The sequence below is a fragment of the Cydia splendana genome, chromosome 24 (genome assembly GCF_910591565.1).
Source record: "Cydia splendana chromosome 24, ilCydSple1.2, whole genome shotgun sequence".
Lineage (NCBI taxonomy): Eukaryota > Metazoa > Arthropoda > Insecta > Lepidoptera > Tortricidae > Cydia > Cydia splendana.
Window position 1 is genome coordinate 6,092,492 of NC_085983.1, and position 16,541 is coordinate 6,109,032.

General features: G+C 42.7%; 1 protein-coding gene across 1 annotated transcript in view; it reads left to right on the plus strand.

Annotated features, from left to right (window-relative positions):
- The window catches only part of LOC134802476 (intersectin-2), a 37,590-nt gene extending 25,751 nt beyond the window's left edge, over positions 1–11,839 (plus strand). Inside the window, exons 20-27 of the mRNA XM_063775155.1 lie at positions 2,330–2,392; positions 2,681–2,813; positions 3,484–3,646; positions 4,032–4,198; positions 6,691–6,826; positions 7,805–7,897; positions 9,722–9,830; positions 11,677–11,839. Of these exons, the coding sequence (XP_063631225.1) occupies positions 2,330–2,392; positions 2,681–2,813; positions 3,484–3,646; positions 4,032–4,198; positions 6,691–6,826; positions 7,805–7,897; positions 9,722–9,830; positions 11,677–11,738 (926 nt within the window). The 3' untranslated portion in view covers positions 11,739–11,839. The remainder of the gene's footprint in view (positions 1–2,329; positions 2,393–2,680; positions 2,814–3,483; positions 3,647–4,031; positions 4,199–6,690; positions 6,827–7,804; positions 7,898–9,721; positions 9,831–11,676) is intronic.
- Positions 11,840–16,541: the final 4,702 nt, after the last annotated feature.

Consider the following 16,541-nt stretch of genomic DNA (forward strand, 5'->3'; position numbering starts at 1 on the left):
GCTTCTGTCAAATTCAAATAGAATCAGTCAAAATACATAAAGATGCAGATATGTACGTTAGTAAAATTCAACTTTAATTCTAGTAGTTAGAGTTCATAATGTTTTGTCATTATTCTTTATGTGTATCTGGAATATTAAAGAACATTGGCTACTTAGATTGTAATGTGAATAGCAAATATTCATCGTGGCAGTTGTAACCAAGTTGTAACTTAGCAACTGTTGTTTCTACGTACTGTCACACAAAAGTAAATGTCGTAAACAGAGATATTATAAGATCATTATCTATTCATTTTAAAGTGTAACCGAATAAAAATAGAGCAAGCAGAGGAGGATTATTCAAATAGGGAAATTAGTATCCCAATATTTTAACACTGGTGGCTTAAAATTTTAGTAGTGTAGTGCTCGAGGCAATTTTAATTTTGTTCACGACAACCATGTCCGATGACATTATGCAAAGAATCTTGTGATTTAATCCTGCTAAAGATGTGTGGGAGGAACGAGAGCGCATCTATGGAGATACCTGCTTAGACAAGGCCTGAAATAATTCAGCTACAAAATGGATGGACCCGTATCATGACATCATTACTCATGTGTTAAATTTAAAGAATATCTGGAGCAAACTGTGTACGGAGTCAAAGCTACAGAGCGTGACTCGTAAATAATAACACACTTTCCACACTTGCATTGAAATGTACTAAAGTTTTGTTGTGGACCATTAATTCGGAAACGACCGGCTAGTCCGAGTTCAATCTTGATTTTTAAGAGGTTGTTTTGTGAATAAATGGTATGTTAGATCCCTTTTAATTTTAACACATATTGTAAAATGACTCTCTGACAAAAACTATTGCAAGTAGGTTATTTATTTTATTTTAAATAAACTATTCTAAAATAAAATAAAACTAAACTAAACTACATCTAAAAAAGGCAAGAGGCTCTGGCTGCGTTACCCCGCTGAACTGCCAGACTGAAGCGTTAAGCGAGGTAACTGCCAGGTCATGTTATTTTTATTTATTGTTTTTTTACTTCTTTTTTGTACCATATATATGATTAAATGGAGTTGAAGTAAAGCTTTTAAATAAATTGTTAACGCAATAGAGTATTCTTCGGTGTATAATGTTTTATTTAACCTGTTCGCCTTACCTACATTTTGTGCCCCATATTCCACGACTTGATACTTATGTTCCATATATGGGTTGTTTACGTGCATTTTGTTGCTTGGCGTTGATTACAATTTTCAAGGTAACATGAATAAGGGCATTAGTAACCGTCTACCTAGTCCTAAAAACAAGTATTATAGAAATATGTATGTAGAGAAGATAAGGTAACAATAATATACTCGGTCAAACAAATCTTATCAGTAGAAAAAGGCGCGAAATTCAAATTTTCTATAGGACGATAACCCTTCGCGCCTACAATTTTTAAATTTGCCGCCTTTTTCTACTAACAAGATTTGCTTGACCGACTATAATACGAAGTTCGAACTTTCAATAGGAGATTTGTCTTTATCTTTGTCTCAGGTTTCATACTCTCAATACTCAGATACAGCTTGGCAAAAAAGAATAGAAATTAAGAATTGGCAACACTGTAGTGTCGTCCTTTTCAAACTAATTTATTTAAGGAAACGGGACGACACTACACTGTTGCCACTTTTTAATTTCTAATACTCTTTTTTGCCAAGTTGCAGTTCGGTTACCATTAACTCGCTGCCATTAAGCTAAAAACCTTTTTCCTGTTTTCATAGTTATAAGTGTAGTTATATAACGAAAAGATATAAAAATAGGTTATATATTCATTTACACGACTAATTGACTTAATTGCCATCTATCGACGCTTCAATCATTACGATGACATTTTATGCACTTATCAAATTTACTGCCATCTTTCGATACATACCTAAAACATTGAGAATGCCTTGTGACTAAATTTAAACCATGTTCTTTCACTGAAATGTGTTAAGTATCACCTAGGTCGCCATCTAGTCGAGAATAGGCTAAAGGTACTAGCGCCATCTGAGCGAGTGTCAATTTTACTTGAATTTTACGAGGCACGTTTGTTTCTTAAACTTTCCACATCTTATACGGAGTTATATATATCTCTGGTATAGGTAAGGTGACCAGGCGGCGTAGCACGGTCGCGTTTTTATCGCTTCTCACCATGCCTGTCACGTTCTAACAAGTATGTAAGTGTGAAAGGGACGCGCATAGTGATAGTCGATAAAAATGGAACCATGCTGCGCCCGCAGTTGTTGAAACCTTATACTAAAATGAAATCTTATATACCACCAAAGGACGTTGGTTGGTCGTATAATGTAATAATGTTTATATTTCAGGCATCGCTGAAGTCCCTGAAGCTGAAATAGCGAACGATCTTGGCGGGGCCATGCCAGTTGTCGGTAAGTATACCAAACCGAATAAAGTAAGGACTCTCAGCACGAAGATAGTTCCCGATTCGCCGGATTATTGTTTCGCCGCATTTACTTTCGTAGCTATGTCACAATCTGAATATATGAGAATCCGACGAATCGGGAAGTAACCGAAGAAATTCGTACATTAACCCCACCACTTACTATCTCTGTCGCACGCGCGTAATAATATTGCTGTCTCGCCCATGACGCCGGCGCGGCGGTCAAATATAACTAATTCTGAATAACACTGTAGTATATTGGTATCTCTTTCCACAGAGGGTGGAGATTTCTACATAGCAGCGTACCCATACAACTCGGCTGAACCCGGTGACCTGGTGTTCGAGGCAGGAGAGAGGATCGAAGTCATGCGGCGAGACGGCGACTGGTGGACCGGACGTATTGGCAACAGGTAACATATGTCGCGGTTATAAGGTTTTCTTTTACAGCTGGCTTGGGAGACTGGACGTATTGGCAACAGGTAACATATGCGCGGTTATAAGGTTTTCTTTTACATAGCAAGCTTGGGAGACGGGGCGTATTGGCAACAGGTACCATATATCGCGGTTATAAGGTTATATTTTACAGCAGGCTTGGGAGACGGGACGTATTGGCAACAGGTACCTTATGTCGCGGTTATAAGGTTTCCTTTTACATAGCAGGCTTGGGAGACGGGACGTATTGGCAACAGGTACCATATGTCGCGGTTATAAGGTTTTCTTTTACATAGCAGGCTTGAGAGACGGGACGTATTGGCAACAGGTACCTTATGTCGTGGCAGTAGAGTTGATTGTTACATAGCAGAATGGCGCAGCCACAATATCTTCCACTTTTCATTCCTATGTTAGTGATGATTTACAGAGGGCTTACTAATGGGGTCAAAACGGCCGGGGTATGGTTTTTAGGCGCCAGCATAGGTTTTACAAGTTCCTAGTTTTGTTCTAAAAGATTTGGCTATAAGGGCTAGCATCCAAGGCCATAAAATTACAAAGGAATAGAATATGACACTATTCGTAGTATTGACAGATAAAAGCTAGACTAGCGCCATCTGTAAATAACTTCGGCATCTAAAAATGTTTCAGAACCGGTATCTTCCCGTCCAACTACGTGACAAAAGACGCCACGACGACCTCGGAGCCGATCGCGCCCATACCGGAAGCGGTGGAACCGGAACCGGAACCGGAACCGGAACCCGCGCCGCAGCCTGCGGCGGTCACACCGGTGCTGCCGACCGAACCGGTACAGGTAGGGCTTTAGATACCCATCCAACTAATACAGTGTAAACTCTATATAGCGACACTCAAGGGACCGAACAATTTTTGACGTTATGGAGAGTTTTCGTTATATAGAGAGGAATTAATATTAAAGTAGAGCAACTATAGCCATAAAATGTCGACGTTATAGAGAGTGAAACGTTATATCGAGTGACGCTATATGGAGTTTACACTGTATTACTATTATCATAAATAACGTCATCTATTTTTGAGCAAATTTTTTGAAGCGAATATCCAGACATCAAGCGGAGACCTTCGCTTTCGCTCGATCAATTAAAGTTCTTTCACTTAAGAAAGCGTCACAGATGACAAACAAGTGTTCAATACGTTTTTAGTAATTCTTTTTTTTATTCCAGGAGCAAAAATCCTCCACACCAATCTCCTCAGAAGTGGCCGCCATTACCGACAACGCGTCCGTGCCGCGACCAGCGTCGGCCGCTCGACGAGACTCTGGTCGCGATTCTGCGACTGGGCGCAGGAAGGCCGAGGTGGCTCAGGCAATCGCTGCTTACACCGCTACCAGGTTTGTTATCCATTATGTTTATCTGTCTGTTACCCCTTCACGCTTAAACTGATGGTATGAAGATAGAGTAGAAGAAGTAGCCCCTATTACTGACAACGCGTCCGTGCCGCGACCAGCGTCGGCCGCTCGACGAGACTCTGGTCGCGATTCTGCGACTGGGCGCAGGAAGGCCGAGGTGGCTCAGGCAATCGCTGCTTACACCGCTACCAGGTTTGTTATCCATTCTGTTTATCTGTCTGTTACCCCTTCACGCTTAAACTGATGGTATGAAGATAGAGTAGAAGAAGTAGCCCCTATTACTGACAACGCGTCCGTGCCGCGACCAGCGTCGGCCGCTCGACGAGACTCTGGTCGCGATTCTGCGACTGGGCGCAGGAAGGCCGAGGTGGCTCAGGCAATCGCTGCTTACACCGCTACCAGGTTTGTTATCCATTCTGTTTAACTGTCTGTTACCTCTTCACGCTTAAACTTCTGGACGCTAATGACCGATATATCCGCACCGCAGGTTCAACGCCAAAGACCGATTATCGGTTACAGAGCAACATAGACCTACGTGCATATGCATAAAGTTCAATTTCAGTCTTGACACTTGGGTGACTTGGCGTCCGAGTGTCAGCTTTTGTGTTTGACACGGCGTTGAAAAGGTTAAACTGATGGTATAAAGTTGGAGTAGAAGAAATAGCCGGTATTACTGACAACGCATCCCTACCGCGACCAGCGGCCGCCCGGCGAGACTCTGGTCGCGATTCGGCGACTGGGCGCAGGAAGGCCGAGGTGGCTCAGGCTATCGCTGCTTACACCGCTACCAGGTTTGTTATCCATATTGTTTATCTGTCTGTTACCCCTTCACGCTTAAACTGATGGTATGAAGATAGAGTAGAAGAAGTAGCCCCTATTACTGACAACGCGTCCGTGCCGCGACCAGCGTCGGCCGCTCGACGAGACTCTGGTCGCGATTCTGCGACTGGGCGCAGGAAGGCCGAGGTGGCTCAGGCAATCGCTGCTTACACCGCTACCAGGTTTGTTATCCATTCTGTTTATCTGTCTGTTACCCCTTCACGCTTAAACTGATGGTATGAAGATAGAGTAGAAGAAGTAGCCCCTATTACTGACAACGCGTCCGTGCCGCGACCAGCGTCGGCCGCTCGACGAGACTCTGGTCGCGATTCTGCGACTGGGCGCAGGAAGGCCGAGGTGGCTCAGGCAATCGCTGCTTACACCGCTACCAGGTTTGTTATCCATTCTGTTTATCTGTCTGTTACCCCTTCACGCTTAAACTGATGGTATGAAGATAGAGTAGAAGAAGTAGCCCCTATTACTGACAACGCGTCCGTGCCGCGACCAGCGGCCGCCCGGCGAGACTCTGGTCGCGATTCTGCGACTGGGCGCAGGAAGGCCGAGGTGGCTCAGGCAATCGCTGCTTACACCGCTACCAGGTTTGTTATCCATACTGTTTATCTGTCTGTTACCTCTTCACGCTTAAACTGATGGTATAAAGAGTAGAAGAAATAGCCGATATTACTGACAACGCGTCCTTACCGCGACCAGCGTCGGCCGCTCGACGAGACTGGTCGCGATTCTGCGACTGGGCGCAGGAAGGCCGAGGTGGCACAAGCTATCGCTGCATACACCGCTACCAGGTAGATCGAAAGGATAATTTTGAAATTTATGAATCAGAGTTAAAGGCCAGTTGCACCAACCACATTTAGCAGCCATCAACGTCAATCAGTCGGCGTGGTATAAAACTTCTCATACAATAAAATTTAGCGAAAGATTTAACGGTGACAGACGGTTTGGTGCAACCGACCCGAAGGCCCAGTTGCACCAACCACATTTAACAGACCGATTAACGTCAAACAACAGTAAAGTATGAAATTCCCCATGCAATAAACTTTTGCGATCGCTTTAACGGTGACAGACGGTTTGGTGCAACCGACCCTAATTCTTGTCCCTTTGTTCGATCACCATTTTGACCTTGACTGTCTTTTTTTTATTCAATTACAATGAATTTAAAATAGCTGTGAGATTTTTGAATGAATGAATGAAATCGTTTATTCATAATGAACATAGGGTATTATAAGATCTTAAATTACAAGCATTTTGTTGTAGCGTACAACTTATCTCTGACGGCGTCGGCAGAACAATTACTTCTAAGTACTCATATCTCGGACGCCTGAACGCGCTATTTCATACAAAATGTCTAAAAAATCAAAAACTGGTACTTATAAATTTCTATGTCTATGGCGGGAACTCTAGGGGTTAACCATGATAACTTTTTACCAACGGCTTGTAGTACAGTCGCCATCAGATATATCGGAGCGGCCAAGGTGTTCACAATATCTGAACACGCGCTCTAACGCCCTGACAATAGAGGCGTGTTCCGATATTTGTGAGCACCTTGGCCGCTCCGATATATCTGATGGCGACTGTACACCTATAATTGTGTGCGAAAAATTCAGCACCTAAACTATGGTAATATTTATTGGTTTCAGTGCCGAACAACTGTCCTTAACCAAAGGCCAACTCTTGGTTGTCCGTAAGAAAGCTGACACAGGCTGGTGGGAGGGAGAACTACAGGCTAAAGGCCGCAATAGGCAAGTCGGCTGGTTCCCTGCAAGCTACGTCAAGGTATAACATGCTTTATGTTGTAAGACTTAAGGTTTGAGATCGCTTGGTGCTTCCTTGCCTCCTTGGTAGAGCCCTGATGTAATATTAACTCTATCTGACCTAAGGCCAACTGTTGGCGGTCCGGAAGAAGGAAGGTTGGTGGGAGAGAGAACTACAAGCTAAAGGCAATAGACATATCGGCTGGTTCCCTGCAAGCTACGTCAAGGTATAACATGCTTTATTTTGTAAGACTTAAGGTCGCTTGCTGGTTCCCTACCTCCTTCGTAGAGCCCCGATGGAATATTAACTCTATCTGACCAAAGGCCAACTCTTGGCTGTCCGTAAGGAAGCTAACACCGGCTGGTGGGAGGGAGAACTACAGGCTAAAGGCCGCAATAGACAAGTCGGCTGGTTCTCTGCAAGCTACGTCAAGGTATAACATGCTTTATTTTGTAAGACAAGGTTTGAGGTAGCTTGCTGCTTCCATGCCTTCTTCAAGCCATGCAATATTAACTCTATCTGACCAAATGCCAACTGCTGGTGGTCTGTACGAAGGCTGACACCGGCTGGAGAGAGGGCGAACTGCAAGTTAAAGGTCGCAACAGACAAGTCGACCGGTCCCCTGCAAGCTACGTCAAGGTTTAACGTGTTTTACGTTGTAAGATATAACGTTTAAGATCGCTTGGTGCATCCCTGCCTTAGTTGAGCCCTGATGCAGTATTAACTCTATCTGACCGAAGGGCACCTATTGATGATCCTTAATAATCTGGTTGATGGGAGAGAAACCTACAAGCTAAAGAGCGCAACCGACAAGTTGGATGGTTCCACGCAAACTACGTCAAGGTATGTTTAATTACTGATACGATCTGACCAAAAGCCAACCGTAAGAAGGCAGATACCGATACTTTTTTTGCTATTAGGATCGACACCCTCGTTATTTTAAGGCGAATGAGCTCGTGATTCTAAGCCTAAACATGTATTTACATAATTTTGTTGCAGATTTTACAATCTTCGGGCCGCACGTCGGGCAGAACGACCCCCGTGCTGTCGTCTAAAATGGATGCCATGCCAGCCGAGACAGTCATCGATAAGGTACTTCTAACAAGTTTTTGAACGGTATAAATGGGGCTTTACTGTTAGGCTACCAGCTACCTAACTAATTTAACCTTATTTAATTACACAAACGGGTCTACCGCGATATAATTTCATTGTTTTTACCTTTAATTCCGACGTTTCAGCTGAGTTGCACCAGCTGTGGTCACGGAAAGACTGACGTCCCAACAAATGTCAACGGATGTCTAATTTCGGGTAGTTTAGTGGTGTTTTATTAATATCTCCGCCAACTGCTAACATTAACAGTGCTAACTAAGTGGGTCAAAATCCTGTTCGTTCTTGTTTATTGTCCCCAAATGTGACGGAGTGGAGCTTTTGGTATGGAGTGAAATTTAGTTTTTAGACTTCCGTACCCAAAGGGTAAAAATTGGACCTATTACTAATACTCCACTGTCCGTCTCTGTCTGTCTGTCTGTCACCAGGCTGTATCTCATGAACCGTGATAGCTAGACAATTGAAATTTTCACAGATGATGTATTTCTGTTGCCGCTATGCCAACAAATACTAAAAACAGAATAAAATAAATATTTAAGTGGGGCTCCCATACAATAAATGTTATTTTTATGCCGTTTTTTGCGTAATGGTACGGAACCCTTCGTGCGCGAGTCCGACTCGCACTTGGCCGGTTTATAATTTTTCTCAAGAGAATAATCTACAGCTAGAAAGACATGCAATAGCACTCAACTTTTTTTTTTTTTATTAGATAGGTAATTAATAAACATAGAAGCGTGACAGAGTGGTTAGAAGCGAGACAACGAAAAGTATTTTAACCCTTTTCCATCTACAAGATTTACCCAAAAAATTCATATATATATATTCCAATTAATCCAGATTTGATGATTCATTAAATCGGAAGGCTAGAGTTGAAATTCTATTGGCGCGTATGTGGTAGATAAATCGCACTATGCCTGGAGAAGGGTTAACCCAAGTAACTAACTAAGCGCCACTTGCACCATTCCACTTCTTCTTCTTTCCATCCTGTTACCCCCTGCTGGGGTGTAGGGCTCGAATCTTTTCCTTCCACTGACTCCGGTCCTGGGCAGCTTGGGTAGCCTCCTCCCACCCCATCCCCAATACACCCAGCTCTTGCTCCACAGAACGGCGCCAAGTAGATTTAGGGCGACTATGTTTCCGTTTTCCGGGCATCTTCCAGGTCAGGGCCATTTTGGATAGGTGGGTGTCAGGTTTCCTGAGGATATGCCCAACCCAATGCCATTTCCGCGTCTCGATCTCCTTGTGTACGGGTGCTTGCCCGGTTATACTCCATAAGTGAGCGTTTGTGATCCAGTTAGGCCAAAAGATACGTAGGATTTGCCTTAAGCATTTGTTCACAAACACTTGGAGTTTTGTCATAAGGTCTTTGCGGACAAACCAGGTTACGCACCCGTATAGAAGCACGGCCTTTACATTAGAGTTGAAGATCCTCACTTTAGTTCTTCTCGTTAGGATAGAGGAGTTCCACACAGGTTTAAGCTGGCTGAATGCAGCTCGAGCTTTGTTTATTCGAGCTTCAATGTCAGCTTCCGTTCCTCCACTCTGGTCGACAATACTGCCCAGATAGCAAAAGCTCGCCACTTGTTCGATCTGGTTTCCCTTGATCAGCACCGGAGTTGAATCGGTGGACCCAAGTAACTAACTAACTAAGCGCCACTTGCACCATTCCACTAGCCCGGGGTTAACCGGTTAAACCTGGAGTTACTATGGTTACCAGTACAATTTGACACTAGGTTAACGGTTTAACCTCTTAACCCCTTGGGGTGATGCAAGTGGACCCAAGTAACTAACTAACTAACGTTGTTTAAGGTGATCGCTCTGTACCCGTACACGGCTCAGAACGCGGACGAGCTCAGTTTCGAGAAAGATGACATCATCGCCGTCACCGACCGCAGCCAAGACCCGGCTTGGTGGCAAGGTAACACTCAAAACAAGGAAAATGGGTCACGTTTCTAACCCGGATACTAAAATTAAGAGGTCTTGAAGAACCCCCTTTGGCATGCTTTTTACTACCAAGTTTTTTCCAGTGGTATAAAGATTAACAACAGATTTTTTTTGTCGCCTATCCCCAGTGGTGACAACTGAAAAAAAAATCCTATTCCAAAGTGAGTGGTGGTAACTATTAAGCATTTTTTCTCAGTTATTGCCAGTGATAAAGGTTAAGAAATTAATCTCAGTTACCACTGGTAACAACTTAGAAATAACTTACTTTGGGACTATTATAGCCCAACCCGTCTTGTAATGGTAAGGACCGCTCAGGCCACGTGGTCCTACTGCCTTTGTTCTACCAATCGGACCACATGAACTTTTTTTCCGCTTGGTCCGATTAATCGGACTACCAGGAATTGTAATTCCGCTTCATCTTACCGATCAGGCCAAATGAACTCATTTGGGGCCCGATTCGGATTTTGAAATAGACATCTATTAGACATCTTTTAGACATCACTAAGATACGATAACGATATATTTAAGATCTAACCTGTCAAATTTGACATTTGCGCGATTCTGGAGATACTGTTGAACGATTTCCACAGGATATGACTTAGAGATCCAATTCACATCTAATAGATATCTTACTCTATCTAACGTAAAAGTGACATTGGTTGCCCGAATTGCGCTGCAAAAGAGAACTAGTTGATATCTAAACTATAACGTATCTAGAATGGATCTAGTACGTGTCGTCTCTTGTGAATATCTTGAAGTTCCAATACGGCAGTTGGTCATGTAAATCAATATCGTACAATAAAATATGTCGGTTACGGTTTGGTCACAGTTCACCTAACACACTCCTCCTCGCTTCGCTCGTCGTCGCACCTGTCTAGGCTCTGTGCAGTGTGCATGTCGCGTTACTCATGTCTAGAACGCGTGATCCGATTAGTGGGACCACGTGGTCTTAGAAAACGACAGTTTCTATATTCCGATTAGTTAATCGGACCAACAGGAAATCAAAAGTTCACGTAGACCTTTTAGTCTCTGCGTCTCTGTTGAGCAGAACAAGGGACAGTCCGAACAGCATCCTAAAGATGATTGCTGATCATGTGTGTTGTCCTGTAATTAATGAAATAATTTTAAATGTAAAGTCAAATTTAGCTTTTAAATACTAACATTATTTTTAAGTATGTACTAACAAAAATAAGATCATTGTTATCTTTATGAAATAAATAAATTGATTGATTGATTGATTGATTAGTAGGACCACGAGGCTTAAGAAAATTATAGTTTCAATAGTCCGATTGGTTAATCGGAGCAGTCGGAAAAAGTTTATGTGGTCCGATTGGTAGGACAAAGGGAGTAGGACCATGTGGCCAGAGGGTTAAGGACGGGTGTTCCTAACGGTCGCAAGTTCGTGTCTTGCTCGAAGCAGTGATTTTTTTCATTTTCCTTTTAATTTAAAATTTGGTTGTGTCGCTTGCAGACGTATCTGATTGCCAAAAAATAGCCCACTAGTATTACTTGGATCCCTAACTTTTGAAAACACAAAATACCTCTTTTGTTTCTTAGTCAGGGCCGTCTTAAACTATGCTGGGGCCCTTGGGCACATAAGAATTTGGGGCCCTATTGAAAAGTAAAGAAAGCGAATTAAACTAACATTTTTCTACTATGATCTTCTATTTATTATGGGTAATCAAATATACTGTTACTGTCTGATCTCGGGTCCCCCCTGAGGATGGGGGCCCTGGGCACGGGCCCCGTGTGCCCTTATGGTAAAGAGGGTACTGTTCTCAGTGCGTTTATAATAATTATGATTATGATTTTTGTTGCAGGCGAACTTCGCGGCATGACAGGATTGTTCCCGAGCAACTACGTCACTAAACTAGTGAACTAAAATAAATAAATGTCACCAAAATACCTATAATATGTCACCACATTCATAAACTAACTTGTAGTAGATTTACATTAATCGTTCCCTCAAAGTTGTTTATGTAGAAACAATCATTATAGTCCATAATGATCTTTACATTACAGTCAACTGTAAAAATATGGGTGTAACCAACTCTTTCAAAAATATGTCCCATAGTTCTTAATTCGCTGACATAAGAGCTATGGGACATATTTTTGAGATGATTTGTGCACCCATATTTTTACATTTGACTGTACATATGGTGCTACTTTACCGCACTAGTGCGATAATGAGCACATTACGTAACTGTGTCGAAAATTTGAAGGGCCATATGTACTGTAAAACGTTATACGATACACGTGTAATAGGTAATTCGCAACTCGTGTCGATTTAAACATACTCCCTTCGGTCGTGTTTTAATTTATCGCAACTCGTTGCGTATTTCCTATTTTTCGCACTTGTATCGTAATATACTATTATAATACACAGAGAAGAATCTAAATAGGAGTTCGGTTTCGGAATCATCCCACAATTTAAATTATTCGAAATTACCCAATTCTTTTTCTCTATTTTATATCCAGCAAAGTTAACCTTACCGTACATTATGAGAAAATGGTTATTTATATTTAAAAAATCATAATAGGTATGCCTATTGAAATCTTCACTATGTTTATACAGATGTAGTGCATGATTATTTTCCATCGTATTTTCACGGAAACGTACGAACGTGTCTTGATATTTCAGTCAGTCTCGGTGCAAAAAGTACTGAGGTTGCCTGAAGTAGCATGACAAATACGAACGTTTCCGAGAAAATACGATGGAAAATAATAATGCACAACATCTGTAGTAGGTATTGTAAATGTTTAAAAGTAGAAATATACCTAATACTCAAACCTATGTATGTTCCATAATATTCAACAATTACTTAACATATTACTTGTTATGGCGTTAAAATATTCATTCCACATGTTTACTTTATTGTTTTTAATCTATTACGTATAGATGCCAGTAGGAGAGTTGAGGTAAATAGCAATAGGTAAATAGAGGTGCAATAGCACGGGTTATATCTACTATACCTCGTTTATACTAAATGTAACAAGTTAAATAATGTTAATTGATTATATTGCTTTTCTCCTACACATTACCTATGTCAAAAATCCGAGTAGGAAGAGTAGGATCTCTAAGACAAAACTATGATTTCCTAGTGCGTGAGACACACACACATTCACAACTCGAGACTGAGCGGTGATTGGCTCAAACCTGATAAGTGCGTATGTGTGTGTGTAAAGATAAGTTTTCTCTTAACCTCCTAAGGGCCAAGGTCCTACAGAACTTATTCAGTTCGATGAAATTTTAATCATATTCAATTTGGAACACAGTCGCATTTGTTTTGTTTCGTTCAATTTTCAAACAAAAACTCTATTCCCTGCACTAAAGGTTCAAATTTCAGTGGCAAATTCTAGATTATTCATTTGTATGGCTGGGTCTTAGGAGGATATGAGGAAAGGGGACGGCCGCGCGAAATCGCATTTCCTTAGAGGATATAACCAAACGGGGTAGACTTTAACAGGCGTTCCCCTCTGTCGAAAATGGGCGGCCCATGGTCATACACATTGTATGGACTGACGTTTATCTGACATGGCTATTTTTACGTTACGCATACATGTGACGTGCCCTTCCCCCGCAAAAATCGGAAGACTGTTTTGTACAAAAAATTACAGACAAGGCATCTCCGTTTGGTTATATCCTCTCAGCCGCATATAAACTTAGTCCCCGTTTTCCTCTCTGGATATTAATATTATTTAAAATATTTTGACACGATTTGATGTACCTGGGGGCTATTCATAAATTACGTCATTTCAAATTAGGGGGGGGGGGGTCTGGACATCGGATGACGGTAGCATGAAGTAGGAGGAAATGGGGTCATTTGAAGCATGATTTTTGGATGATTATAGGGGGGGGGGGGGTCAAAAATCGTCAAAAATCGATGACGTAATTTATGGACAGCCCCCTATAACAACCACAGCTATGCCCCTCATTTGATTTTTCGAATTTTTTAACTACCATAAGAGTTTGGAGCATTTCAAAATTTGTATGGACTTTGTTTTTCGCTCTTAACTCTTATATTATAATAATAAAAAAATCAAAAATGTCAAAATAAGGGGCATACCTATTTTTAACCTTTTGGACGCCAATGACCGATGTATCCGCACCGCAGATTCTGACGCCAAAGACTGATTTATCGGTCACAGACCACAGAGCAACATTAGACCTACGTGCATATACATAAAGTTCAATTTCAGTTTGGACACTTCGGTGACGTGGCATCCGAGTGACAGCTTTTGTGTTTGACACGGCGTCGAAAAAGTTAATATAAAATCAAATTATGTAAAAATATTTTCCCTAATGTCGATATCCAGAGAGGGAAATGGGAACTACGTTTGTATGCAGAAGCGGTCGTCCACTATCCCCTTAAGCGTCCCTACCACTATCTGTCAACTGCATAAAATTCTATACAAGTCAGAATATAACATAAATAATTTGCACTTCTGTACCAGTACAAAATATCGCCAATGGGGTTTATGGGGTTGGCCGGTCGAAGTATTTAGCAGATGGTGTCAGCATAGCTTTCCAAGTCAATCCCTAGAATTATGTCAAAATCTTGTTTTTTTTAATAGAATTTTATGGATGGATGCCAGCCCTATAAGCCAAATCTCATAGAACTCAACAGAAAGGGGCAAGCTATGATGGCGTCATCTATGCAAACCTTTGACAGTTGCCAACCCCATTTTGTAAGGATTAGTTGCCATTTTTCGAATTTACTTTTATTGTATACTATTAATATTTAATGTATCAAGTAGTTTGTTCGTAGATAATACACGTTATTGCTTTATAACTTGTTTTATTTTCTTCAGTTAGCTTAGAAGCTAGCTATATTACATCCAATTAACACAAAACCCTAGCAAGTTATACACCTAAGCCTTCCTCAAGAATCACTCTATTGATAAGCCCCCTCCAGACTATGCGCGTGAATCGCGGGCGAAGCCGCGAACGCGAGTGTGGAGTCGATTTCGCAGGTCTGCGTTCAGGACTCCACACTCGCGTTCGCGGCTTTGCGCCGCGATTCGCGCACGAGTGTGGAGGAGGCTATAGGTAAAATTCGTATGAAAATCCGTTCACTAGTTTTTGAGTCTTGGAGTTGTTTTATAAAGCCCGCTCCAATCTCGTGCGCGAACCGCAAGTGTGGAGTCGATTTCGAAGATCTGCGAACGCGACTCCACACTCGCGCTCGCGGCTTCGCGCCGCGATTCGCGCACGAGTCTGGAGCGGGCTTAAAATGTAGTGAATTGGCGTTTTCCCCTAGATTTGCGGATGCTAGGTTGCGTGACAGTCGTGCACGAAGTGAATAGGATCCTACCATCTATGTTTGAAACTGTAATTTTGATTTTGTTAGGTTGGTAACCATTAATCGCAGTAACGTTTAGAGCGATTTTAAGTAGCTAACACACTATCGCACCGCACCAAGGTCATTGTGGGACGCACCCATAAGTAAGAGGGAGAAAGAGATATCTCTTTCTCCCTCTTACTTATGGGTGCGTCCCACAATGACCTTGGTGCGGTGCGATAGTGTGTTAGCTACTTTAAAGCACGAGTGCAACAGCACTCGACACATAACAATGAGGAATAGACAATATAGACTTTTCTTCAACCTATAGCCTCCTCCACACTCGTGCGCGAATCGCGGCGCGAAGCCGCGAACGCGAGTGTGGATTCGATTTTCTTACACAGCGAAATCGACTCCACACTCGCGTTCGCAGCTTCGCCCGCGATTCACGCGCATAGTCTAGAGGGGGCTTATGATGTATGCTCTTACCCCCTTATTCATAAACGTTTACTAAAGTTGACAAGCCGACTTTCACTCTAATTACGCCTTCATTGGAGTAAAAGATAAACATACCCGCAATTGGCGAACTTTGGTGTTCGCGGTAAGCCCTCTAAACGCTTCTTATAGCCGTAACAGACTACCGCACCTTGGTGTCACAGACTACCGCACCGCACCGTGACCTTGGTGAGGTGCGGCACTCGTATCGATAGTGTGTAAGGTAATCGCCGTACGTGCGTTAAGGACGCAGCTATAAGTTAGAGCGAGAAAGACATATTTTGGCCACACCAAGGTCGCGGTGCGGTGCGGTAGTTTGTTATGGCTTTAAATGTCAAAAAACACGCACATTCGCGTACGAGTGTGGAGGGGGCTCAGCAGATCTGCGAAATCAACACTCGCGTTCGCGGCTTGGCTCCGCCTGGCGCCGCGACTCGCGTACTAGTGTGGAGAGGGCATTATGGTCCATGATTATGATTTGATTGTTGATTGTGATCAAAGAAGTGTCAAACGTCAATAAGGCAGTATGGCTTACTATACATATATTATTATACTCTTTGGGCTTAGAGCTTTAAGCCCCTGCTACACGGCAGCCGACAAGCCCCCAAACCGCGTGGCCTTGGTCTGTCCCGGACCGTGTAGACAGTTGTTACCAACAAAATTTCGTTTGACCTCCGGACGCCCTTGGCATGCAGCGCGCGCCAGCGACCGCGGTCTGAGCGGTCGGTCCGGAACCGTGTAGCCGCCCGACGCCGACCGCACTAGGCCATTTCGCTTGAAGGACGCGCCGTGTGCGCTCGTGTGGTTAATAGCCATGCCATGGGTACTCAGTAGCATTTCTAATAATTCATCAAATACTTTCCTCTTCATTCTCAGAAAGTTATGTATGTCCCCGTAGCGTAGTCCAG